Raw genomic sequence first — 27,484 nt, 5'->3', positions numbered from 1 at the left:
AACAAAGCACAACCGTAGTTCACTTGTCCAGTACGCAACTGGTTGAATATTACAGAGTAGAGCAATATAAAAAGGAAGATAATGGAGGTAGTCCAAACACACGAGATAGCTAGCATGCAGGAATGGATGAATGCCAAGTGCGGTCATTCGACACTTCCATAAGGTCTAGCATTACCAACAATAGTCTGGCCCTCAGGTGATTCACAATGTCTGTGGTTACAAACACCACAGTCCTCCCTTCTAAAATGGAACATACTTCTAGGGCTAGAGCAAAGATCGTAAACGTCAAGATGAAGATTGAGACAGAGAAACATGAGCATACAGTGATGTGTAGTTCTGACATGATCAACATGACCGGGACTGTTTCTACTTTCTACAGGCCCAAGCGAGACACTTGCTTGCGTGTCTGCAGCGATCGGCGTAGAGTCGGAGTCGGTGAGGCGTCAGTTGTGTCATTGGTAGCGTCAGCCTCGTGCTGTTGTGGCACTGCAGCCGGCTCAGGCTCGGGTGCTTCTGCTGCGGTCGGGTGCTGCACTGGAGGGAGACATGGTGCAGCCACAGATTGTGTCGGCTCATCCACTAGGAAGGACGGGTGTCCCGCACGTAGCTGATCCAGGTGTCGCTTCCACTGTGCGCCTTGGCTGGTGACAATCATGTACGTACGAGACCCAAGCTTCTCGAGTATGGTCGCTGGGATCCATCCGGGATGGTTGGCGTTCCGGTAATCACGTGCTAGAACGGGGCCTCCAACCTCGAAGGATCATGCCTTGCCAGCAGGCTCTTCGGTGGGCGTCTTGGCGTTCTGTTGTGCCGTTGACGGTCGCAACAAATCCAGACGTGATCGTAGCTGACGGCCTAGAAACAGCTTCGCAGGCGTTGCGTTTGTAGCCGGATGGACTCCTCGGCGGTAGCTCATCAAGAACCGGTCAGCAGCAATCTGTGCAGGTGTTGACTGTGGTACTGCCTGGATTGCCCGTTTAAAGGTCTGGACGAACCTTTCAGCTTGGCCGTTCGTCGCTGGATGATACGGCGCTGAGCGTCTGTGAGCGATGCCGTTCGAGGCGAGGAACTCGGCAAACTCTGCAGATGCAAATTGTGGACCATTGTCGCTGACGATGAGGTCTGGGCAACCATATCTGGCGAATACTGTCCTGAGACTCGCGATGGTAGCCAAAGACGTTGTGGAAGGCATCGGAATGACTTCGGGCCATTTTGAATAGGCATCGACAATGACGAGCCACATCGTTTGCCGCAATGGACCAAGGTAATCTACGTGGACGCGCTGCCACGCGCGGTCTGGCATGCTCCATCGGTGCACTGGTGCTGCAGCAGGTTCGCTCTGGACACTTTGGCATCCGAGGCATGCTTTGACTGCGTCTGCTATGTCGCCGTCCAAGCCCGGCCACCAGAGGATGCTTCTCGCCAATGCCTTCATTCGTACCATTCCTGGATGGCCTTCATGAAGCTCTGTCAGGACAGCTTTCCGGTGGTCCGGCGAAATGATGACGCGATTGCCCCATAGCAAGCACTCGTTGCTAACGCTAAGCTCGTTGCGGCGTTGGAAGTACTTCTGTAGCTCTGCTCTTGGGCACGACTTCGGCCAACCCTGTTGCACATAGCGATGGACCTCACGCAATAGCGGGTCGCTGGCTGTTGCCTCCTTGATCTGCTCCGCTGTTACTGGGAGTGGTTCGCATTGGTCCATGTAGAACATGTTGACCGCTTCCTCTGCCGTATCTGGTGCCGGAGGATTTCCTACTGGCAGGCGTGACAATCCGCCGGCGTTGCAATGCTTGTCTGTTTGGTGGTACATGATCGTGTAGTCATGTCCGGCCAGGAACATCGCATAGCGTTGAAGACGTGCTACGGTCATAGCAGGCAGGCCTTTCCTCGGGTGGAAGATTGATACCAACGGCTGGTGGTCCGTGAGCAGCTCAAAATGCCGGCCGTACAGGTAGTTGTGGAAGCGTTTCACACTCCACACTATTGCGAGCGCTTCACGGTCGATCTGTGAGTATGCCTGTTCCGCTTTCGAGAGCTTTCGAGAGGCATATGCGATCGGTCGCTCTTCTCCAGATGGCAGAATGTGCGACAAGACCGCTCCGACCCCGTATGGTGACGCATCACTTGCGAGACGGACGGGCAGTGTCGGGTCATAGTGTGTGAGCACCTGTTGGGATGACAGCACCTGCTTGACCTCTTGGAAGGCTTGTCGGCACTCATCTGTCCATTCGAATGCCGCTCCTTTTTGCAGCAGCGCTGTTAGTGGACTCAGAATAGTTGACATCTTCGGAATGAAGCGTTGATAGTAGGTGATGAGCCCCAGAAAACTGCGTACTTGCGGCACATTCTCCGGCGGTGGAGCATCACAAATTGCATCAACCTTGCTCGGCATCGTGTGCAGGCCCTGTGCGCTGATGGCGTGGCCGCAATATTCCACTTTCAGCTGAAAGAAGTGGCATTTGGCCAGGTTGAGCTTGAGGCCCGCATCAGCGAGACGTTGGAGCACCTTCATCAGCGTGTTGAGGTGTTCCTCCGGTGTGCGGCCAGTGACGATGATGTCATCGATCATGCACTTAACGCCTGGCAGGTCTCGTAGCAGAGAATCCATGGCTCGTTGCCATAGCGCGGGAGCAGACGCAATCCCGTATGGGAGACGGTTGAGTCGAAACAGACCCAGATGGGTGTTGAGCGTAAGCAGGGGCTTCGACTCGTCGTCCACCTCCATCTGCGTGTACGCTGCCTTCAGATCGAGTTTTGTAAACTCTAGCCCTCCGGAGAGTGAGGCAAAGATCTCCTCGATGAGCGGCAACGGGTGTTGGTCGATGTGGAGCTGGGGATTCACCGTCACCTTGAAGTCTCCACATAGCCTGACCTGGCCGTTTGGCTTCAGAACAGGTACCACAGGTGTTGCCCATTCGCTCCACTCCACCGGAGTGAGGATTCCGGCAGCCTCCATGCGACGTATCTCTGCTTCAACCTTGGGTTTCAGCGCCATAGGCACTGATCGTGCCTTGACAAACTTTGGAGTCGCATCAGACTTCAGCGTGAGCTTGGCTCTCGCCCCCATGAACAATCCTTGTTCATCATTGAATACCGCTGCAAATTCACGTTGTAACTCCTGGAGTGAGGATTTCACATTCCTGATAGCCGCCAACTCCGTCCAGTTGAGGCGAAATTGCTGGAGCCATGTGCGTCCTAGCAATGCTGGGCCCTCGCAGTCGACCACGTACAGCTCAGCCTCCGCTTGCTGACCGTTGATGGTGACAGGCAAGCGCAGCACGCCTTGCGATCGAAGCGATTCACCGTTGTAGGCTTGCAGCACCAGTTTTGCTGGGAGAAGCGAGTGTTCGGAGAACAAGTGCACGTATGTTGCGGCTGGTAAAACAGAGACACCAGCGCCCGTGTCTACTTCCATAGATAACTCCTGTCCCGCGATCTGTGCGGTTATCGTGAGTGGTGCTGGCGGCTTTCCGCTCGACTGGATCTTGGAGACACGCACATAGCGAATGCTGGACTGGTCGTCCTCGTCGCTCGCAAACAAATAGTTGTGACCTGTCATCGCTGAGCCTTTGCGCTTGAATGATCTGGGTCGCGGAGTTGGTCGCGCTCCTGGCTGCTCAGCTGGCTTGCAAGTGGCCTTTCTTACCACACGCATTGCAAACTAATTACTTCGTCCTTGTAGCGGCAGTCAGGCGCCTTGTGTCCAACTCCACCACAGCGAAAACACGTAGATCGTGCACCAGGCACAGGCTTTCTCGATGGGGTGCGAAGTTTGTGGACACCACCGCTAGCGTTCTTCGTATCCGTCGCGGAGACTTCCAGAGCGTCCCTGGTGGCCAGCTCATCAGCCAGCGCGTCCTTGACGGCGTTGTCGAAAGTCAGTGCGTCCGTGGCCAGGAGTTTCCTCCGCGTACCTGCACTCCTCAGTCCGCAGACGAAGCGATCTCGCAGAGCTTCTGCAAGATGGGCATTGAACTCGCAGGTCCTTGCCAAACGGCGAAGTTCAGCCACGTAGGCGGCGATCGATTCTCCTGGACGTTGGTCCCTCTGGTAGAATCGGTATCGTTCTCCAATGACAAGTGGTTTCGGTACGAGATGTCCTTTTAGAGCCGCGCAGAGTTCCGCAAACGTCTTGTCAGTTGGGGCGTTCGGGGCCAGCAAATCTTGTAGCAGTTCAAATGCTGGACCTCCGATGACCGTGAGCATCGTTGCTCGCTTCAGGTCATTATCATCGATGCCGTTGGCTGCCAAATACTGCGTCAAGCGTAGTTCGTAGATCTACGTCGACCAGTTTCCGCCAGTGACATCAAACAACTCAATGTGTCCATGAGTCGCCATAGCCGGAGCTAATACTAGTAATGCTCGGAGCACACTAGAAAAACAAAATCTTCGTCGCCACTGTAGTGTTTTAGTCCGTGACCCACAACACCCAAAACAAAGCACAACCGTAGTTCACTTGTCCAGTACGCAACTGGTTGAATATTACAGAGTAGAGCAATATAAAAGGAAGATAATGGACGTAGTCCAAACACACGAGATAGCTAGCATGCAGGAATGGATGAATGCCAAGTGCGGTCATTCGACACTTCCATAAGGTCTAGCATTACCAACAATAGTCTGGCCCTCAGGTGATTCACAATGTCTGTGGTTACAAACACCACAATAATGAGAATGAGAATTCAAATATTTTGATCTTCAACGTAGAGTCAGCGAGCGGTACATCAGAGGGAGATCGGGTACAACAGAAAGAGAACAGAAAAAAAACAGATTTCGCTTGTCGACATCTACAGGGCACAGGTATCGGGGATTACCTGCGTGCGAAACTGCCGAGCGTGATGGATGGCACGGATGTCGCATGGGGAGGGCATTCCATAATACCATGTAATAGTACAGCACCCTTGCAAGCAAAGCGCCCCCGCCCCGCAACCGAATGGGAAACTGGCACACACAGGCCCATGGCAGATTGGAGCCGAGTAGGGCCGGGTGCAGCGGGGGTTAGCAGGGATTGCAACTCTGGACTTGCCAGTGCATAACCATGATAACGACAGCGCCACACCAGGTATGCTAGCTTCTGATTGAAGACTTTTGCCACACGGGACACTGCAATGCGCTCCAGCAGGTCGCGGGCAGACGACCACGGAGGGCGGCCAAAGACAGCACGAGCCCCGCTGTTCTGCAGGACCTGTAGACGGTCGAGGTACCTTCTTTGCAGTGAGCTAGAGCACGCGTTTGAGGCATACAGCAGGTCAGACATGATCAGCGATCTAAAGTAGGTCATGTGTGACTGGTGATTCAGGCAGCGGCGCATTCGCCAGAGTGCTCCGATCTTCTGCGACACGCGTGCAGAACATTTGGCAATGTGGGCGTGCCAGGACATGCCGGAATCGATTGTGGCGCCAAGATAGCTAGCACTTGGCACACTAGGCAGTGAAGTGTCATGGCAGACGACCTGTAGATCCGCTGTGTGCTAACTTGGCTCTTGCCAGCATTGAGGATCAGGCCTCGATCCTTCAGCCAGTCTGCAAGGATTGAAACAGAAGCAGATACTTGTCACGCTTAGTTCTTACATGTATACCCTTGTTTTCTGCACACTTTTGTGAGAAATCGCACCTCGATATTCCAGTGCTATCATTGTATCTTGCTACCCTACCTTGATTGCTATATTATTTCCTTTGTTCTCATTTTGATCTTTAGCACAACGGTGATTACTGAAGAGTGTTGTACGAAAACTTGTTCGAATCATCTTTTTTCATCGCCTTTTTCTTCTTACATGTACATGTATATTTCCTTACCCGTACATTGTTTTTTGAATCGTCTCCAAAGTAATCCGAATGTCACTTAAAAGTCTGAAGACAAATTGACTGTCACCACCAGGACTCGAACCAGGGACCCTCGCTTGTAGCCAGCGATGCTCTAACCGCTGAGCTATGGTGTAGTCGTCATCCCAGCAGAGACCGTTCAACATTTTCTTCAGAATAATATTAATAATAATAAATAGCCAAGAGTCTTGAATAACGACTGATAAGATATTTCCTTTGTTACTCCCTTCATTGGTTGATGTACATGTACTTTGCCTGTCGCTGCAAATTCTTTATCATTGTTTTGATGTTGGAGTTCGGATTGAGTTTCTTTCCTTTCTTCCTCTTCCTTCCCCTATTTCTTGTCCCTTTGGTTGTTAGCTTTTTATTTTTTCACTTTCTTTTTGCTGTCCCACCCATGGAAATATTTCCCGGTGGGTCTGGCTTATCGCCTTCGAAAGAAGTGAATAATATAATAATAGTTACAGTTCGCATGTCACTCATGGAAGGATCCATGGGCTTAACGCATCTGTCAACGAAATCCAGGCAGAAGAGCCAACAAAAGGCATCTCATTATTGTTAGAACGTATCGCAGTAAGAACAACTACGGAAGCGCAGCACATGAATAAAGGTTACATACATGTAATATAAAATAGGCCCCAGATCAGAGCGACAGAGAACTTCAAATGCGATAAGTTCACTACAACAACCCACTGCGCTGAATACCATATTGCATGACACGGAATGCCGCTCTGTTTGAAAGCAGGTGGTATGTTGTACCTTGGTTTAGCGAAATCCTCAGCCTCACGGTCGTATACCGGAAGGCTTTGCAACCTTCCTGCACTTCAGATCATGTATCGTTGCAGCAGTTCCTGCAGAGCAGGACCAGGACTCGCAGGAGCATGAACTGTTCCACACCTTCTGATCATTATTTGGCCAAGGATCTGCTAAAACCACCCTTTGGTGCTATTTTGCCGAAAATGAGTTTTTGGCGGGAGGTTGGTCCCTGGCCATTGCCCAAACATATGGTGAAGTATTAGGCTCAAATTTTATATATTCATTGAAATATGACCCATATTATGAAAGCTTTTGGTGCATAAAAATGCCGAAAGTAATTGATATTCACATTATATTTCGTATCTGAGGCTTCATACACCTGTCATACACCTGTCTGTGTAGTGAGAAAAATTATTTTGCACAGCTATCCAGTATTCTACTATGTATGTTCCGAACAAATAATTAGGACATTGGCTCTGCTTGGTCTGGTGCTGGGCAGGTGATATCTCCGCTCTCTGGGTGGCAGTGCTGACGAATCTGTTGGTGCAAGTACTTTGCACGTTGCCGTGAGATTCCAGCGTCTGGAGCGTCACTGGCAGATAATCAGATGCCAGGCAGCAATACACTTTTGATAAAGGTCACAGGCCACGTTAGCTTCTTCAATATGAGCTTTGAGTGCGTCAGTGTGCTTTAAGCGAGTTTCTGCCGTTCTTGCCCTTATGATCTGAGACTGCAGATCGGAACAAACACCGCACACACATTTTCTTTTGGTTTCATAATTATCACATCACTGCACTCACTGCTCCATATTTTCAAGAATGTTGTGCATGCTTCTGTTCCTCCAGTTGGTAGTAGCACATGGCAGGTAAGTATTAGTTGGAGCTGGCCTCTGGCCTGGGGGCAGCAGGCTGGGGAACTTACAGTCCAGTGATGTCACCATAGTGGTGGATGAACTGCCTGATGTCAGACACTTCATCTGCAGGCAGGCATTCCAGGGCAAAGAACCCTCACATGCGTGCTGAGGGGGAGCTACAGCATGCTCATAGACATCCGCCGTATTTGTTTTAGCTTCCACTTCTTTACATAATGTGCCTACATGAAAACAGTCTGGCATACTTCGTCACCATCCACTTCATAGCGATAGGTGGATCGGGACCTTTCTCCGCGCTGCATCCGTTGTGCAATGCTTCCATGGTGAGAAGTAACTGCACCGCGTCGTCTCAACACATCGAGCTTTCCAGCGACATAACAGTACAGCTCCTCGTTCGTCATTGCGAGCGCTGTGTTGCGTGCAGTGAGTAGAGTATCCGTTGACACGTTCTTGAAACAGTTGACACCGGCACAACTGCGGCAGCCCTTGCCTACTCGCGCCTGTACCTCTTCAACAGTACTGGGCGCCGCCTGGGCACTGGATATCTTAGGTTGGCCCTGTCGTCCGGCGGCGAGGGCTTGTGCTGGCTGTAGCGCTGGCGCCTCGTCCAAATTCTCCTCCGCATCGATCGCAAGCGCGATCGGCAGGGTCACGAGCGGAGAAGCGTCGGTCGATTCGTCATCGCTCTGGTCGTCAGAATCTTGATCTGACCACCCGAAGAACGATCTATCGTCATTTAGCAGTGCTGACGACTCCGCTGCCGAGAATCCGACAACAATTTGTGCCAACGAGCGCCTTCGTCCTCCTTCCGCCATGACTGTCACCTGCGATGATGAGAAAATCGAGACGTGCTGACGTTTTCATCATTTTCTCCGAAAAATTACACAGCACCGAAGGGTGGTTTTAGCAGATCGCGGGCCATTTTGTCTGATTTGAAGTGTAAACTCACTTGGCTGCTAACGAGACCAGTATGAGTTAGGCGATTTTTGCGCCGATCTTCACGAGTTTTGGGACAACTCTTACATGTATATCATGGTATACCGGCCGCTAAATCCGCCTAGTACAGTGTGAACCAGACTTATCCAACGGTGGGCGCAAAATATATAATTATACTAAGAGAGAAAATAATTCCAGGGCGCCAACACTCAAACAGCGGTCCGCTTCCTTGTCGACGCGTTCGCCACGGAGTTGAACGAACAGGAGGCCAACAGCGAGCAGGGCAGTTTTCAGCAGTTTGCAGTGGAACGATTCACAGTGGAGCATGCAAATTGCAGTGGAGCGGTCACTGGTTGCAGTATATCGGCGAGTGTTTGCAACGAAGATTCCCGTAAACAGTTGACAAACGGTGCAGCAAGCAGAAAGCCTGAAGAAACGCCGTTACAGAGAACGTCCATCAGCAGCCAATGGAGCAAATGGCGGCACCCACGCCAACACTGCCCAGACTACCGACTGAAGTATGGGCATTGATATTCGGTAAATTGCCGGATGGATGGTATTACGTTCATCATCTAGCAACCGTATGTAGGCCATTCGCGATGGTCGCAGATGGACATAAAGGTACGGTGTGCGAGAAAACTTACTTTGATTTCCGCGGACATGGTAGAGTCACTGGCAGTGCAACCAGGCGATTTCTTTGCTTGGCTGAAAAATGTGGACAGTATGTGAAAGAGTTGGAATTGGTGGGAGAGTGTTTCATGCCGTCACCCACGCCAAGGACCTCAACAAGTACTTTAGTGCAAGTTTTAAATTTGATGCCACAACTTGCAGTGTTTGACTGCAGTATGTGTTTCTTAGGACGAGACATCACCATCCTGAATGCGCTAATTGAGTGCCAGAACTTACAGCATGTTCGGATTACCTTAGCGGTAGGACGTTCACCAACTGGTTCAGGACCGGACTGTTTTTCCTTTACTGACACAGCTATCAACACAGTGGTATCATTAGCAGCCAAGTGTACACTTCAAATCAATTGTGTCGGATACTTTGACAAGCATGATGCTGGTGTTGGTATTCAGGAACTGCTTCAAGGAATAAGAGGTAGTGCGGGAAAGTTGCAAAGCCTTCGGTTATACTTCTGTCGTGATGAGGATTTCGCTAAAGCATTCACTCACTTGCCATTGTGCAACATACCACCTGCTTGCACACAGAGAGGCATTCCGTATAATGCAAAATGGCAGCCACCTTACTACGGCCTTCTAATGTTGAACCCATCGGATCTTAAGTTCCCAGTCGCCTCTGGCGCCTATCCCTATCTGAAACGCTTAGTGCTGACTGGTGGTGGTTATCTCCATGTTGAATCAGAAAAGTTACTTGAAATCCTGGAAAACAATGCACAGATCACGCAGCTGAGTGTTGCTCTCCAACTAGTAGACATGCTGATGCCCGGATTCACGTATGATGAGAAGTTCTTTGAGAAGTTCTCATGCCTAAAGAACAAGTTCACTCACCTGGATACATCTGAATGGAGAACTAGAGCACCGTGTGATGCGTTTGTTAGGATGGCCGCACGTTTCCCGTTGCTCCGTGACTTTTCGTATCTATATCGCTCACAATGGATACACTACTCGATACACTACTTGCACACTCTCAAGAAATATCCCAGAGATGGCAATAAAGATAGTGCTGAGATGCTAGTGGCTGCCTGTCCCAATTTGTCCTGTCTAACTATTGGTGGTGCAATTGGTATACCAAGTCGGAACACAACGCGCCGTTTATATTGGACCGAAAGGGAGAGGATTGTGCTGCGCGACAATTTCGGGGCATTTTCCACACTGGGAAGACTATCCAGTCTACAATCGCTGTCGTTGCAGGGAATGTCGTTGTGCTCAGAAACGGACCTTGAAATGCTGGCATCTCAGCTTCCACAACTAGAGTGTCTGCACTTGAGTGACATCCACTGTGAGCCTTTCCAGTACATTCCCAGACTTGGTGCCGCAATCATCAAGCTGCGCAACCTGAAGACATTGACTGTACTGGATTCAAATGTTCAGATAGATGACTTGTTTCAAAGTGTGGGAAAACTAACTCAGCTAGACAATTTCAGCCTACACACCGACACGAACATTCCAGATCATACTCTCATTGCCTTCTTTGAGTCGAGCCTATCGCGGCTTAATTTTGTACACATTGTGCACGGTGGGCCAAATTTAAAAGTTGAAGAGCTGAAACAGCAGCTGAGACGCCGTCGCCCTTATTCTAATCTCAATGTGCTGAGATCTAAGTGATCACTCAAAACAGTGATCCTTTCTTAAAGCACGGGGGTGGGTACTGACCGCTGTTGCTCTTCTCTGTGCCTCTTTCTAGTAGTTTCTACTCAGTCCTCTGTTAATACTGAACAAGACAACACTTACCACGGCACACTGTGGTGGAAGAGTTACGGAAATTTGACTCCTTTTTATTTCTGCATACTCTGGTTTTCGTCTAGTGCCTACTGATGACGTCATGTGTCATACACAGTCTAGTGTATGTGTGAGTATGGTGTGATGCGTGATGTACATGTATATTGCATGTGGGGCTTGCAAGAATTCGCGGCATTGTTGGATGGCGAGGATTAGAATCTGCTTCCGTCACTGTGTGACTGATTGCCAAGTGAGTGTTGCGCATGCGTTGGATACGTGCAGCATGCGTGGTGTACGTCGAGTCTGGGAGTGAGGCTCTGAGAGTGAGAGTCTGAGAGTGATTCGTCCACAGTGTCGTTGTCTTGGTTTTCGTCAGGTGTGTTGTACGTACTCGTGTCTCATTGGTTGTTCCGATTCGTCCGTGCCTTAGATCTGGCTATTATTGTTCATTGTTTGTTAGTTCGTGGCCTTTCCTCTCTTTGCTCCCTCCACTATCATGTGCTGCATCTCTTCATTTCACCAGTCTTGCAACTTCCACTGAAAGAAACCTGAAAAGCCAAATGAGCGATAAAGAGCGTGGTTTTGTTGTGACAAGGGGCCAGGCCAAGGGGGGGGGGGGGTTGAGGTAACGCGAGCAAGGATTGTGCGGCCTAACACTCGACGGGCAGACCTGGGCAGCAGCGGTCATTGTTCCTGCCGGGGCCAGCTGGACAAGCTCATACATATGGCCACGTTGAAACGGTATCTATTGATATCGTGCACTGCATGCATTGTAGACAGTTTTACACTTAGAAAGAGGACAATCATACATGTACATGTACGTCAGCTTCTTGAACAGCAGCAATTTGAAAGTTATCCTGTGACGACACTAAGTGCTGTATAGTCTTGAAGCCTGCTCAGTTCGGGTGGAATACAGGCAAGAGCTAAGGAACTGTGCTGGCCAAGAACCTGACATGTGTCCTCTTTTCTTTTTTCTAAAAGTGTGAAGGAACGCTTTGTCTCCGAGGAAACATTTTACATACTCGGCTTTCGGAAAGTGAATGTGAAAAGGATACATGGAAACGAGTTTTGACTATGGCCCATATGGGTGAGTATCAGTTTTCCGGATATCCGGTTCCCGCAAGACACTTTTGGACAAATGGAAACAAGCTACGTGTACATACATAGCCATATTGCGTTCACACATGAAAATGATTGTTTAACCCGAGACAGTCAGTCATGTAGATGATATTCTACTCCACTGGGAATATGCAGTGAGACGGTGTGATAACAGGGCACAACCAGTTTGTGATCCGTCAGTTACTGAGACATTTAACACCTACTGTAACAGTATAGACTTGATTGATTGGAGAATTCCTCGAATGATGTTCAAACCAGAGGTTATAAAGCAAAAGAAAGGTGAGAAACGCAGGAGTGAGAATAGTAGGAACACAAGGTGTTACCATAAGACAAGCAAGAAGTGTCAAGGTAAAACTATTACACTCTCCCGGCCCCATAGGAAGCCCAAGGTTCTATTAGATAACACAATCCAGTTAGGAGATGCAATTGTGGAAAGGGGAATATTAAATAATCACTCATGCACATGCATAACCAAGTGTAATCCAACTCAACTTCATCACTCTCACAAGGAGATGACGCAAAACTATATCAGTCTATAACATAATTATTAACTATCTCAGTAAGAGATGCATATGGCTCAGCCCAGTTAGATCAAGGCTGCTGTCGTTGTGAGGCTAGATAGTTCTGCAGCGGTTTAATATTCCGACCAGACTCATCACATAGGTTGCCAGCGGGCTCCCACGTAGCTTCGCTGCTGGGGTAACCCTTCCAATGCACCAGGAAGTGTTGCTCACCACTGCGGTGTCGGTGATTCAAAACGGCTTCGACAACATAGCGTGTGTGTCCATCTAGATCTGTGAAGGGCGGAGGCGGGGGTTGGTGTCTTCCAGGAATCGTGTTCTCTTCGTAGCGTTTAAGAGCAGTGACATTAAACACGGGATGGCAGCGAAGTTCACGGGGCAGTTCCAAGCGAAAAGCATTCGCTCCAATCTTAGCCTGGATACGATACGGACCAAACCACTTGGGTTGCAACTTCCGAGAGGGCTGGCCACGAGCTTCCGGGGTCAGTAGAAAGTCTCTGTAGACAAGAACGCTATCACCAACCTTCAAATCACTGGGCGTTCTCGTCTGGTCTGCGTATAGAGCTTGCCTTGCCTGGGCGTCGAGCATAGCATCTCGAGCTATCCTTAGTGCGGCTTCCTGCTCATGAAGCCAATCGACCGAATCACTCCTTTCCCCTCCCGTAAGAATGAATTCGGGCGGGGACTTAGGGTCAAACCCATAGTTTAGATAGAACGGTGTATTAGCTACAGATGGCTGTTGTGAACTATTTATTGCAAACTCGCAGAGTGGTAGAAGCGAATCCCAATTGTCCTGTCTCAAGTTCACAAATGCTCTTAGAACATCTCCCACTTGCCGGTTAACTCTCTCTGTCAAACCATCCGTTTGAGGGTGGTTAGCAGTGCTGAATGCCAATTTAGTTCCTAGCTGAGAGAATACTTCTTTGAAAAAAGCTGCAGTGAATCGTGGATCGCGATCGGAAACAATGGTTGAGCTCAGCCCGTGCAGACGAAACACGTTTTGAATGTACAGTTGAGCGCTGCCCTTAGCATCAATCTTCGAGTTTGTTGGAACAAGATGTACGCATTTCGTAAGTCGGTCCACAAAGGTGTAAATTGCGTCGAAGCCACGAGAAGTAAGGGGCAATCCAACAATAAAATCCATTGAGATATCCTGCCAAGGACTATTAGGTATTGGAAGTGACTGGAGAAGCCCTGTTCGTGGCTGACCTCCCTTCGTTCGCTGGCAGAGATCACAGGTTTTGACAAATCTCTTGATATCGAGACCCATTCGGGGCCAGTAGAAAAAACGTGCTAGGCGGAAGTACGTTCGATCACGACCCGGGTGGCCAGCCGTTGCACACTCATGGTGTTCTTGAATGAGCTTTAACCGGACACCGCACTGTGGTATGCACAACCGGTTATTGGGGGATGCCTTGAGGTACAAGCGATCAGTGGATTCGTCCCAATAATAGCGATCATGCAAATTATCTCGGAGAGAATGCTTCAATCTTTCTATGATGGGAGTTAGCTCTTTGTCTCTCTGGTAGGCATCTGATATTGTATTGGACACGTCATCATTCATTGCTAAAGCATACTCAATAGCATTCAAACGTGGTACTGCATTCTCCACGAGGTTACTCTCATGGAGATCTGGGCGACGCGAAAGGGGATCTGCAGGGTTCTCTCTGCCGGGTCTGTGACGGACTGTGTAGTTATAGTCAGCTAGGAATTCAACCCATCGCGCCTCTCTCTTTGTAATGCTTGGTTTTGTTTTCAGATAAACTACCGCCATGTTGTCTGTAATGACCTCAAAGTGTTGAAAGAGGTAGATGCGCCAGGTCTTTAGCGCAAACACTACGGCCAATGTTTCTCTTTCTGTAGCTGTATAATTCTGTTCCGCAGCAGACAATTTTCGGCTAGCATAAGCCACTGGATGCCAGGCATCTTCCTCTAGTTCTTGGAGAAGAACACATCCCAAGGCGAAATCGCTTGCATCTGTTACCACTCTGAATGGTCGGTTCACATCAGCCAGCCGCAATAGGGGCGCATTCAACAAGGCATGCTTTAGCGATTCAAAGGCATGTTGCCGAGAGCTGTTCCACTCGAATCGTGCATGTTTTCCCGTTATCTCCTCTAAGTTCTTAGAGAGCGATGAGTATTGATCTATGAATCGCCTAAAATAATTCGTAAATCCAAGAAATTGCCTCACCTCTGTGACGGAAGTCGGAGCGGGCCAGACCTTTACTGCGGCAGTCTTGTCTGGGTCAGGGGCGATGTGCAGTCCATCGATGCAATGTCCCAGGAACCGCACACTCTCCACGCCAAATTCACATTTTGACCGTTTGCAAAATAACTGGTTGTCCCGGAGCACGCTCAATACCGACCGGACATGCTGCATATGCTCCGACCACGTTTTGCTGAAGATGAGTATGTCATCTAGGAACACGACTACGAACTCCCTCAGATATGGTTGAAGAATCGTATTCATCATGGATTGAAATGTTGCCGGTGCATTGGTGAGACCAAATCCCATGACCCTAAATTGGTAATGCCCAAAGGGAGTGTTAATCGCGGTTTTGGGCACGTCCTCAGCTTGAATGCGAATCTGATTATACCCTGATCGGAGGTCTAGTTTCGTGAAGTACCTAGCGCCCTGTACGGTATCGAATAAATCATCCACATTGGGCAAGCACGCCTTGTTCTTAACAGTTATCTTGTTTAGCTCCCTCCAATCGCAGACCATGCGTAACGAACCATCAGCTTTCTTGACAAAAAACACCGGTGCACCAAAGGGGGACTTACTTGGTTCTACGAAACCCTTTTTCAAGAGTTCTGTGAGCTGTTTCTTCAATTCCTCCATTTGGTGCACCGGTGTTTTTTGCAGCGGAAGCGTGCTGGGCCCATAACCCAGAGGTCGATGGATCGTAACCATCCTCTGCTACCAGTGTAACAGTATAGACTTGATTGATTGGAGAATTCCTCGAATGATGTTCAAACCAGAGGTTATAAAGCAAAAGAAAGGTGAGAAACGCAGGAGTGAGAATAGTAGGAACACAAGGTGTTACCATAAGACAAGCAAGAAGTGTCAAGGTAAAACTATTACACCTACATTGTACACCTACGACTCCCTGTTGGCAAATAACAACTTGTTTGGTGTAAATTTCCAGCTGGATTGAAGACATTGTTTAGAGTGGCGGCCAGCTTTGCAAGCTTGATATTTTGGTTTCATTCTGCAGCTCACTGGTTTGAGGGAGCTTTCACATCATTGGGAACCTGATGAAGGCAATTCGCCGAAACGTTGGAATAATTATTGTGAAATGAGTTGAACTATTGCAGTGTTGTGTTTATGGAAGAGAGCGTGTGGACTCTACTCTTAACTATCATCAAGGTGGTTACCTGTTTGTGATGCAGATTTAACTAAAAGTACAGCAACAAAAGTTAATGAAGCCCACATTCAACAGCCACAGCCCATGACAGCCAGAACAACACCGACAACAACACAACGACAACGACAACGACCACAATAACAACGACAACGGCAACGAGAACAACACCAACAACATCAATTTTCGCTCCACATTTACTGGCACACACAGAGACATAAACAGCAATAGCGACAACACACAAATTGAAGGGTAGTTGGCCGCAGCCAGATGTAACATTTGCGCAGCTAGTGGGGAGCCCTAGCCATCGGCATTCCTTATGAAAACTTGAAAAGATAGACTCTTGGGGGCCCAAGTATATTGAAGGCCTTGAAAAACGCGTCAACATTTTGAAGGTATGACCAGCATCAGCCAGGGACTGATGGTCAAAACAATAACAATAATTATACACTCTTATAATAAACACACGATCCTTGAAGGGTGGTGGCGTTCCTACGGACGCGGAAAACTGTGCCTCTAGCCGAGTCTGCCGCGAACCGTGAAATTTAAAAAAATTGTAGCTGCTTCAAAATTCTTATGTCAGAGCAGTGACAGGTCGTGCAGCCGACATTATGGTGACGTAATATGTCCTTGTAGTTCTGTGCTATGTGTTTACTGAAGTATTATTTTTACTCTGCACGACCAGGCACTGCTCTGACATAAGACTGTGGAAGCAGCTACAATTCTTTTATTTGTCTGAAAACTGGGCATGCTTCCAGTTTGTGTCGGTGCTTTGAAACTCTCGTTGCTTCAGGTGAAAAGAGATTCTCGCAAACCAATGCGCAGTTGCAGCCAGCGGCGTACAAGAATAAAAAGAAACAGAAATAAATAACAAGGGCGCTTCAACGTTAACTGGATTCGATCACTGAACACTAGACAATACTATTTGCAAAAGAAAGGTAGAAGAACTAGTCGCCCTCAAATGCAACGTCAAGGACACAAAACAATTAAAGAAAAAAATGAAAAATGGTGAGCTGAAGGTGACTGTCGCCGACATCACTGAGCAGTGCAAATGCCTTTAAAATGGTATGGGCAGATAAAAACAACAAAACGGAGAAGTTGTACACAGAACTGAAGGAGATGTTTTTAAAAGCAGGAATGCCAAACCTACAAGTGAACCTGAAGGAGAGGAGGATGTGGGTGATACTATTTTGGCTCTGGCCCAAGATTTCTGAGCTACGGCGGTACATACCTGCACAGGAAAACCAGCAGAAGCATAACGGAGAGCCTCGTCACATCGTGGGAAACGGCAAGCGCAACATTAAGAAAATTAATAGAAAATGTGAAGCTGCATTCTGGTTTACAAGTCTGTGGGGCCTCACGGATGTAAAAAGCGGTCGTCGTGACTCGCGAGACGTACACGATAATTTACTCTCGTTTTGCTGCCAAATTTAATACCTCGTATGCATACTGGTAGCCTGTGTAATCGCTGTAGCCTTTTCTCTGCTCTTTCCCGTTGGTATGGTATGGTATTGATTTATTTGAATTCGGTATCTCAACAGTACACTGTCCAACTTGGGAAGATCCGAATGACGTTGCAGGGATGTTTACATGTAGCTTGTACAATTTCTTTCATTTACTCCCACCCCACTCTCACCCCACTCCCACCCCACTCTCGCCCCACTCTCACCCCACTCTCACCCCACGCTCACCCCACTCTCACCTCTCTTTCACGGATATCATTGCATTTTTCTTCTATCTTTCGCACTAGTAATGTACTGCGTCCGGACTTTTGTATTGTATTGTATTTATTTAAAAGGATTCTCCAAAAGCAAATGGATGCTTATCACGGAAGTCTCCCACATAAATATCGAAAGAAAAATGGGGAAATGGGGGAGAGGAGAGTGGAAGATGAAGCATGGGAAGAAGGGAAACAAGTACCTAAATATCGAGGTATAAAAGCAGGAAAGAAATCGACGAGGGAAGAAATCACCTCTGCAGATAATAGCGGGACATTTAGATGAAACAAACCCCAGCAAGGATTAATTTCAAGGAAAAAAATTTCTCAAACGGAAAAGTTCGGAATTCCAGTCAGAGAATATCTATGCTGTGAGTAATGAGCCTTCAGAGCAATGCGAAAGTTGACAGAGGACTGAACGCAGCGGATGTGTTGTGGAAGTTTGTTCCATTCCACAGATAAACTGAAGAGAGGGGATTTAAGGAAATGGGCGCCAGAACGAGGTAAAACTATAGAGGACGGGTGACGACAACTAAGGGATACATTGAATTTGAAACGAATTAGCAAAGACGGAAACTGGTAAAAGACATGATGAAAATACAGCAAGGACAGAATCTGACGACGCCACTTCAGAGATGACCAGTCACAAGTACGATTAAGAATCTGCTTCGGGGTTTCCCACTCAGGAGGGTGCCGGGTCTTACAAAGCAGATATGAACGAGCAGCAACGGCTTGCAGTCGGTCTAACGTAAGCGAATCTGAATGGGATACGGCGAATGACCAGACAGGGACTGCGTATTCTAACAGTGGTCGTACGTAACACTTGTAGAGCAAATTCACGGTTGAAGCAGAAAGGAAATGGGCCATATGGCGCAACAGAAAAACACGACTGCGAAACTTATGGGTGATAGATTTTATATGGTCAGAAAAATTTAGTGAAGGAGTGATAGTCACGCCGAGATGACAGTGGCTATCACCTTTCTGACTTCGCGAAAGCTTAGATAAAATATTGATAATTAAATCTGTAACTATTACTTGCACTGCTTCCAGGAATACAATGCTGTAACTTGCACTGCTTCCAGGAATACAATGCTGTAACTTGCACTTAGGCATGGGCCGCGTAGGCACCGGCGGATTATTATATTATGCCGGCATAATTATTGGCATAATTTGGGGGTTGAAAATTTGGAGCATAATTTGGCATCCTTTCGTAGGTAGGAGCATAACTACATGATTGTACCACAGTTCTACTTCAAGAAGTAGTAGGTAGGCTACACAATTGTGTACAATGCACCTGATCAGTGCTGGCGGTCTGCATGGCAAAGGGTTTGGAGGTCATGCAGATAGTGTTTTCAATGAAAAGCAGGGTAGAAATCACGGCAATACAGTATTGTATGCTCGAACTCGTCTTCTTCAAAGTTTTTTCTCACGCTGATACAGTACATGTAGCAGAAGATGCGAGTGAATCAGCCTTTATCAGGTATCCTGGGGCGGACGAGATGGTGACGGGTAATCCGCAAAACTCCGCAACTGTCTTTGAACGGCCTAGAAGCTGTCTGGATATCGATCAAAGGCGGCCAGGGTCAACATGCAGTGGCCTGCGGCTACCGAGCTCCAGACGTGGGGATTGACTACTGGAAGGACCTTGAAGAGTCATTGCAGCGGGCCCAAGCGCAAGCGCCACACATGACCATTATTGGCGATCTCAACGTCAACATGACAACTCACAGCCACCATCGTACACACCTGCAAGACCTCAGCAATATGTTTGGCATCTCGAATTTGGTGAAGTCCCCCACATGGCCGACTCCAAGTGGGAATCATGGTTCAGTAATCGACCTCGTACTAGCAGACCATAACTTTATCTCGAGTTGCGTTGTCATGGATGTTCGATTAGCGACCACCACGCGGTGATGGCGAACCTCCACATCGCCATACCCACAACTAGTCCAGGTAGGCAATGCCAAAAGCGTCGCCACTTACGCAACATTGATATCGACCAGTTCCGGTGTGACCTCGCCGAAGCACTCAGCGCTAATCCTACATCCGCCCACATGGATGTTGACGACATGTGGCCGGCTTTCTATGAAGGGTTCAAAACAATTCTAGACATACATGCACCCATCATGCTCTCGTCAAGACGCCAGAGACCTGCTGCGAGATTACCTTGGCTCGACAAGGTTACGTACCAACTCACGCAAAAGAAAAACAGATTACACAAGCGCTGGCTAGGAGATAGAGGAAATGACATCCTACTCTCCCGGTATAAAATAGCCCGGTCTCAGGCATCCAACGCAATCCGCAAGAAAAGAAACGCTTTTTCACAAGACAATGTGAGCAGCACTCTCATGATCCAAGGAGAATGTGGTCAACCTTGAACGCGGTAACCGGCCGCTCCAAGGCAAGGCAGGACCCAGTGTGCGACGTTTCTGCGGTGAGCAGCTCCTTCAATAGTATTGTCACTGATCCAAGTCGTCCGGACACCCTACAGATACCCCATGGTCCCTGCACCCGCACCTCACTATCAGCTCTCACGCCAACGACCTGTCCCGCAGTTCAGCGATTACTCGCCACAATCGACCCTGACAAGGCTACAGGCAGTGACGAGATCCCTGGCCGTCTGCTGCGAGCCTGCAGTGATATTGTTGCCCCGCACTTATGCGACCTCTTCAATGCCTCCTTGCATTCCGGTCGCCTACCGAAGCCGTTCAAACACGCCCTGGTAAAGCCGCTTTACAAAGCAGGGGACCCAACAGTCGCCACTAACTACAGACCTGTGTCATTATTACCAATCGTTGCGAAGCTGCTTGAAAAGGTAGTACATCGCCAGCTTACAAGGTTCCTCGCGGCAAACGACGTGCTGCCGACCACGCAATTTGCATACCGCACAAACCACTGCACTGAAGACGCTTTGGTACTCCTGACGGAGAACATTCTCCATGCAAAGGACGCGCGACTAGCCAGTGGTGTGTGTTAGCTGGACATGTCGAAGGCTTTCGACAAAGTCAAGCATGACATCTTTTCGAAGTTGGCCTTCACGGCACTGCACTCCAATGGTTTGCAGACTACCTCGAAGGACGTACCCAACAAGTGCAAATCGCTGGATCCATTGGTGTCAGTGGCACATGCTCATGTGTGTCCGTGTACATTATGCATGTTACGAAGTCATGACCTCTGGACGTTAGCAGCCATGACTGTGCAGGCTGTGGATATTGCTCTAATAATGAAAAAAGAAGAAGAAGATATCTGTGAGGCCAACCTACATGACTTTTCTGACTTCAATGATGTAAATATCATGTGGAGAGAATGGCATGCCAAGTTTATGCACGTTATGGATAAGCATGCCCCCCTATGCAACTCAAAGCCTCCCAGACAGTCCACACCACGGTGGGTAGACGCAGAACTACACAGGCTAATGCAGCGAAAACGTCGCATTCATAAACGTTGGAGACAGGACAAAACGAATGGAAATCTTTACACTGAGTTCAAACGAGCACGTAGCATTGCTCGGAACGCTTCTCGGCAAAAGAAAAATGCGTACTTCGCCACCCAGTGCAAAGAGAATGCTGGTAACCCAAGAAAGTCCTGGGAAATTCTCAATGCCGTAACAGGGCGCTCACGGTGCCGTCAGGATCCGTGCTGCGACGTCCATGAGATCAGCAACACGTTCCACTCTATTGTTACAGACACAAACCGACCCGACCATCCCGGCGTTCCGTGTGGCCCCAACGGGCCTGTCTCCCTAACCGAGTTCTCCCCTGTAACTCCATCGGACGTTCAACGTCTCCTTCAGCAGGTAGATGCTCGCAAAGCTACGGGAAGTGACGGCATACCGGGTTCGCTATTGCGGCAGTGTTCCGATTTATTGGCATACTCTTTAGCAGTACTGTTTTGCACTTCCCTCCGCACTGGCACGGTTCCTTTGGCGTTCAAGCTGGCGACCGTTGTACCGCTTTACAAGACCGGGGACCCATCAGTCCCCACCAATTATCGCCCTGTTTCCCTCCTTCCAGTTGTCTCAAAGCTGTTGGAGAGAGTGGTGCAGCGTCAGCTAGTTCGCCATCTAGACTTGAGTAATGCCCTACCTGATTCTCAGTTTGCTTTCAGGAAGAAGTGCTCCACTGAGGATGCCCTCTGTGTTCTCACGGACAGCTTGCAGAAGGCGAAGGACAGTGGTCTGGTAACAGGGCTGTGCCTCCTCGACATGTCCAAGGCTTTTGACAAAGTCCGGCATGGTATCCTCATCCAAGACCTTTTTGACGTTGGTATCTCTGGTGTCGCCCTGAAGTGGTTCGCGAATTACCTGACAGATCGCAGGCAGCAAGTTACAGTCGCTTCGGCCACAAGTCGTGCTCTTGACTGCACCTGTGGTGTGCCCCAAGGCTCCGTCTTGGGGCCTGTTCTCTTTAACGTCTACACCCGTGATGTGAAATTGGTCTCATCGCCAATACCCAGCGTGCAATTCGCAGACGACATTGCTCTGTACGATTCAAAAGCTTCCGCTGGGGAAGTCTCCAAATCCGTCTCTTCAGCTGTCACTGATCTCGCCATATGGCTTAAGTCACGCGGCCTAATTTTAAATGCCTCCAAAAGCCAGAGGCATCGTCCATGAGATCAGCAACACGTTCCACTCTATTGTTACAGACACAAACCGACCCGACCATCTCGGCGTTCCGTGTGGCCCCAACGGGCCTGTCTCCCTAACCGAGTTCTCCCCTGTAACTCCATCGGACGTTCAACGTCTCCTTCAGCAGGTAGATGCTCGCAAAGCTACGGGAAGTGACGGCATACCGGGTTCGCTATTGCGGCAGTGTTCCGATTTATTGGCATACTCTTTGGCAGTACTGTTTTGCACTTCCCTCCGCACTGGCACGGTTCCTTTGGCGTTTAAGCTGGCGACCGTTGTACCGCTTTACAAGACCGGGGACCCATCAGTCCCCACCAATTATCGCCCTGTTTCCCTCCTTCCAGTTGTCTCAAAGCTGTTGGAGAGAGTGGTGCAGCGTCAGCTAGTTCGCCATCTAGACTTGAGTAATGCCCTACCTGATTCTCAGTTTGCTTTCAGGAAGAAGTGCTCCACTGAGGATGCCCTCTGTGTTCTCACGGACAGCTTGCAGAAGGCGAAGGACAGTGGTCTGGTAACAGGGCTGTGCCTCCTCGACATGTCCAAGGCTTTTGACAAAGCCCGGCATGGTATCCTCATCCAAGACCTTTTTGACGTTGGTATCTCTGGTGTCGCCCTGAAGTGGTTGCGAATTACCTGACAGATTGCAGGCAGCAAGTTACAGTCGCTTCGGCCACAAGTCGTGTTCTTGACTGCACCTGTGGTGTGCCCCAAGGCTCCGTCTTGGGGCCTGTTCTCTTTAACGTCTACACCCGTGATGTGAAATCGGTCTCATCGCCAATACCCAGCATAGCTCTGTATGATTCAAAAGCTTCCGGAAGTCTCCAAATCCGTCTCTTCAGCTGTCACTGATCTCGCCATATGGCTTAAGTCACGCGGCCTAATTTTAAATGCCTCCAAAAGCCAGGTAATGACTATCTCACCGCACCATGCCGGGCCTGAGGTCTCTATCGTGTGCTGCGATACCTCTCTACCGATAGTGAAGTCTGCGCGGTATCTTGGTGTCTTTCTTGACAATCGCCTGAGTTGGGATGTACACGTCAGCGCCATAGTGACCAAAGTTGCGAGGAAGATAGGCGCCTTGTGGCGAGCCCGTCGATTAGGCCTTGACGGATTATGCTAGTATAATTTTTCGCATAATTCCTACCAAAATCGAATAATCGCATAATTCGAGGCAAATTGCAAACGAATCGCATAAATTGGAATAATCCGCCTGTTCGCATCAAATTCGACGTAGCGTCACCTTGTCATCTCATCCACCACCACAACCCTGGGTCACGCCTGGCCTCCAAAGTTTATATCAGCGGAAAGCGTACTTACACAGACGGTGGCTCCGGGATCGCGACAGTGACAGTGCTCGCCAATGTTTCCGAGCTGCCCGACGAGAGTGTCAAATTCTACAGCGCAGACTGCAAACTGAGTACTTCACCAACAGATTTTTCTTGAGTCGGTTCAACCCTCGAGCTCAGTGGCAGGTACTGAACCACCTCTTAGGTCGGAAGCAACAACCGACGACTCTACCTGTAGACGTTCCGGCCCTAAGTGCAGTATTTGCGGCTCAAGTTAGCGATCCTACACTGAACACTGGGTCACAGTTACCCCTAGGCCCCAGCAAAGCAACTGGATTCACTACATTTCGGCCAGTGTCCCCGACTGACGTGGAACGACGGTTATGCAAGCTAGACGAATGGAAAGCCACCGGCTCTGACGACATTCCTGCTTCACTTCTGCGTGCGTCCTCCAAGTATCTAGCTGCATCCTTGGCGGAAATCTATAACAACTCCCTTGCCACTGGCGTATTCCCCGAACAATACAAGCTTGCCCAAATCTGTCCAGTCTTCAAGAAAGGTGATAAAAACGCTCCCACAAACTATAGACCAATCTCCCTTCTTCCCATCGTTTCCAAAGTCCTAGAAAGAATCGTCTACGACCAGTTCCGGCAGTTCATGGTCTCTGCAGGTGATGTTATACCTGACGAACAGTTCGCCTATCGCTCCTGTCATTCATGCGGTGACGCACTGGCGCTATGCATTGACAGTTGGCAGCGGTCCCTGGACTCTGGCAACGTGGTTGCTGTAGCATTCCTCGACCTCAGCAAAGCCTTTGACTGTGTCCTGCATGGCGAGCTCCTTCTGGAGCTGCAGCGCTGTGGAGTAGGAGGCACTGTTCTGCAATGGTTCTCCAGCTATCTGTCCAGCCGACCACAGCAAGTGAAATGCCTCCGTCAACCACCTGGAACCCCGTACACGGCCAATCGCGGTGTCCCTCAGGGCTCTGTCCTGGGACCGGCACTGTTCACGGTGTACACCAGGCGCCTACCAGCCTGCCTACAGTCATCCCTCTGCCTCCTGTATGCAGATGACACCAACATCTACGCTGCCGACCCGTCCCCTTCCACTGCCACACAGACCTTGGAACATGATCTGACCCGTGTGAGCAGCTTTCTGGAGGCCCATGGACTACAGCTGAACCCATCCAAGACGCAATTCCTGCTGCTACGGAAACCCAATGTACATGCAGACTGTGCCCTACAGTTTTGCAACAGCCGTATACAGCAATCGCAGCAAGCCAAGTACCTGGGCATCATCATAGATGAGCATCTGTGGTTTCAACAGCAAGTAAGTAACATTAGAAGTAAAGTTAATGCCAAGGTCAATGCATTTCGCCGTTGTCGCCACCTTCTCAGTGCTAGAGCCAAGTGAACTTTCTATCTTGCATTTGTCCAATCTACCCTGGAGTACGCGAGCAATGCGTACGTGCACTGCCTGCGACAGACCACCTATAACGCTCTTATTAGCATCGCGAATCGGGCGATCCGCACTGTCTTTGGCTTCCCTCCCTCTGCCTCCATCCAACCCATCTTAGCTAGACAGCACCTAACACCGTTAAATATTCGCTATGCTGCCAACCTCTATGTGTTTCTACATAGATGCATAAATGCTCGTGCTAGTCCCCTACTTTGCCGACTTTTCACTCCTCGTGCTGTCTCATCATCCCGCACTGCTAGAATTACCCGTTCTCAGGAATTGCTCGGCCTGGTACTGCCCCATGCCAGATTGTATTTTGGCTATCACTCTGTATCTTATCTTGGAGCTGACCGATGGAACGCCCTCCCTGCCGCGATTCGCACCATATCCCTACCTGCTGCATTTCGCTCCGCTATCTTCACGTGGCTAGGGCACCCTGTAAGAAGACCATAGGTCTGTGGGGACTGCCCTAGTAAAATATGAATAAATAATAATAATAATAATAAATTCCATACAGTTGTACAATGTTCTACAAGTACAAGTACAAGTAGATGCACCAGGAAGTCGTAGGTTTACGACTCCCTTGATAACATGTCCAGTCCACTACTATCAGTTACGGTCGTAGCTAGGTCGGACGGTGCGTTGACCCCGTTGAACTTTTGCTACTACATGTAGATCTACAGTACAACACCCTCTACAAAAATTCCCCTGTTATTTTGCACAGAACCATCACAATATTGGCAGCATATGTGAGCATAATGCGGCATAATAATAATGATAACTTTTAGCATAAAAATAGCATAATTCTGCAATTTTTTCAGCAATGCGAAAAGCATAATTTCACGAAAATATTAGCATAATCCGTCAAGGCCTACCGTCGATGCCTCTGCAGCTCCCGCAGCTCGCGCAAAATATACATGTATGTAAAGGCTATTGTCATGCCGGATATTTAAAAGCGATCCTGTCAGCTTTTCTATTATTGTGTTCACATGGCAGGAAAAACGACATCGCTATGCTACGTAAGTTTCTACGTAAGGTGCTCGGTATTTCACTTAGGCTACGTAAGTCTCTACGTAAGGTGCTCGGTATTAGATCTACCAACGGGTGGTAGCCGCGTGCTGTGCACGTGCACGGCAGCCAGCAGACATTGTGTTGCAGTGAATTGAAGTCCGTGTTCGGATGTGCATGCGCGAGGAACTTCCTTCTTTGGAACTGCTTCTTGTATGAGCTGTTTCGGATATTTCGTCTCCTGGCCTGGCTTATTTCGTTTCGGTGCTGCTGAGACCTCCTTTCGCGGAATATTACTCAATGACAGGTGAGTTGACCAGTTCCCTTTGATTCATTTGCTTGTGTTGACTCTTTCAAAGTTTACGAAAAGTGTGCTGATTTTGGGCGGAATGCAATAAATAATGGAAAAGCTGACAGGATCTCCTTTCTAAATTTAGCTTTTCCGCTGCCGAGGCCTCCTTTTACGGAATACTCGATGACAGGTGATCTCTGAGTTGACCTGTTCATGTTTCCTTCGATTCATTTGCTTATGCTCACCCTTTCATTTACGAAAACGTGTGCTGATTTTATTCGGATTTAGATCCATTTTTATCTCTTTGCCCTTGTCTACAGTGTGCGAAGAACGCGAGTTCACCTTCTTGACGGTAAGGCTCATGTTAGATGTGTTGTCGAAATACTCATATTCATTGTACAGGTAGACTCCCTTTAATTCGAACCTCAAATTGCCAGGCCCTAACTTCGAATTATCCGGAACTTCTAATTATCCAAATGCAGCCCCATGCACTGATATGTATGTCAAAATGCTTGAAATCGCGTGCTGAATATTTTTTGCACATTTTTATTTGCATCAACGAAACCTACATTGTAGGTGTTCGTACCGGTCATGTACAACGCGGATCATCTAAACACTGGATCGACACAAAATCATTTTGACATTATCTTCATCTTCTAGTGAAGAAGTAGTTGTCAGTCACTGCAGCTTTCCTGAAACGATTTCAACGGAAAAGAACTGCGCTGCCTAATCCGCGTCATGAAAGGCCGTCGGACAGCAGCACGTCGTTCTGAAGAACGGAAGTGGAGCATAGGCATAGACAATATTTACGACAATAGTGTTGTTGTGCGCCAACATCTCCACGCACGAGCTGGCGCGGCAAGAAAGGCCATCGAGATCCACGAAGAGAGTCAGCCACCTGGAAGAATCAAACCTTTGCAATTTGCCTCGCACGGGCTTGAATCAAATTTCGACAGAAGGTGGGTTTCTTGAACGCTATAGTCGATCCTGCCGCCCATTGATCGATTTTTGAGCTACTCTTGGCTAGAGAAGGAGAAAAGAATGAACTTCGAATTACAAGGATAGCAACTCAATCTCACTTCGAAATAAGCGTTCAAAGGACATAGCCAATGTACTGTAAACAGCTCTTCTGTACGAAGACTGGGTTCGAATTATCCAACCGGCGCACTTTCCGTACTTCGAATTATGCGTTCGATTTTGACTTGAAGTGACTTGCAGAAGATCGGTACGACGAAAAAGTTCGAATTACACGGAATGTTCGAATTATACCGTATTCGAATTGGAGGGAGTCTACCTGTACACTG

At 48.7% G+C, this 27,484-nt stretch overlaps 1 protein-coding gene across 1 annotated transcript; it reads right to left on the bottom strand.

Moving 5' to 3' along the window:
- Positions 1-760: 760 nt before the first annotated feature.
- Positions 761-3,562, bottom strand: LOC135813336 (uncharacterized protein K02A2.6-like). The gene has a single exon (XM_065326436.1). It carries the CDS (start codon positions 3,560-3,562, stop codon positions 761-763), a length of 2,802 nt encoding a protein of 933 aa, XP_065182508.1.
- Between the last annotated feature and the right edge of the window lie 23,922 nt (positions 3,563-27,484).

Source organism: Sycon ciliatum, chromosome 4 (assembly GCF_964019385.1).
Source record: "Sycon ciliatum chromosome 4, ocSycCili1.1, whole genome shotgun sequence".
Classification (NCBI taxonomy): domain Eukaryota; kingdom Metazoa; phylum Porifera; class Calcarea; order Leucosolenida; family Sycettidae; genus Sycon; species Sycon ciliatum.
The sequence above is the reverse complement of the archived record's forward strand: the minus strand, read 5'-3'. Positions and strand labels throughout refer to the sequence as shown.

Coding starts and splice junctions, on each gene's coding strand:
- LOC135813336 (XM_065326436.1), bottom strand. CDS start 3,562: ATGACAGGTCACAACTATTTGTTTGCGAGCGACGAGGACGACCAGTCC.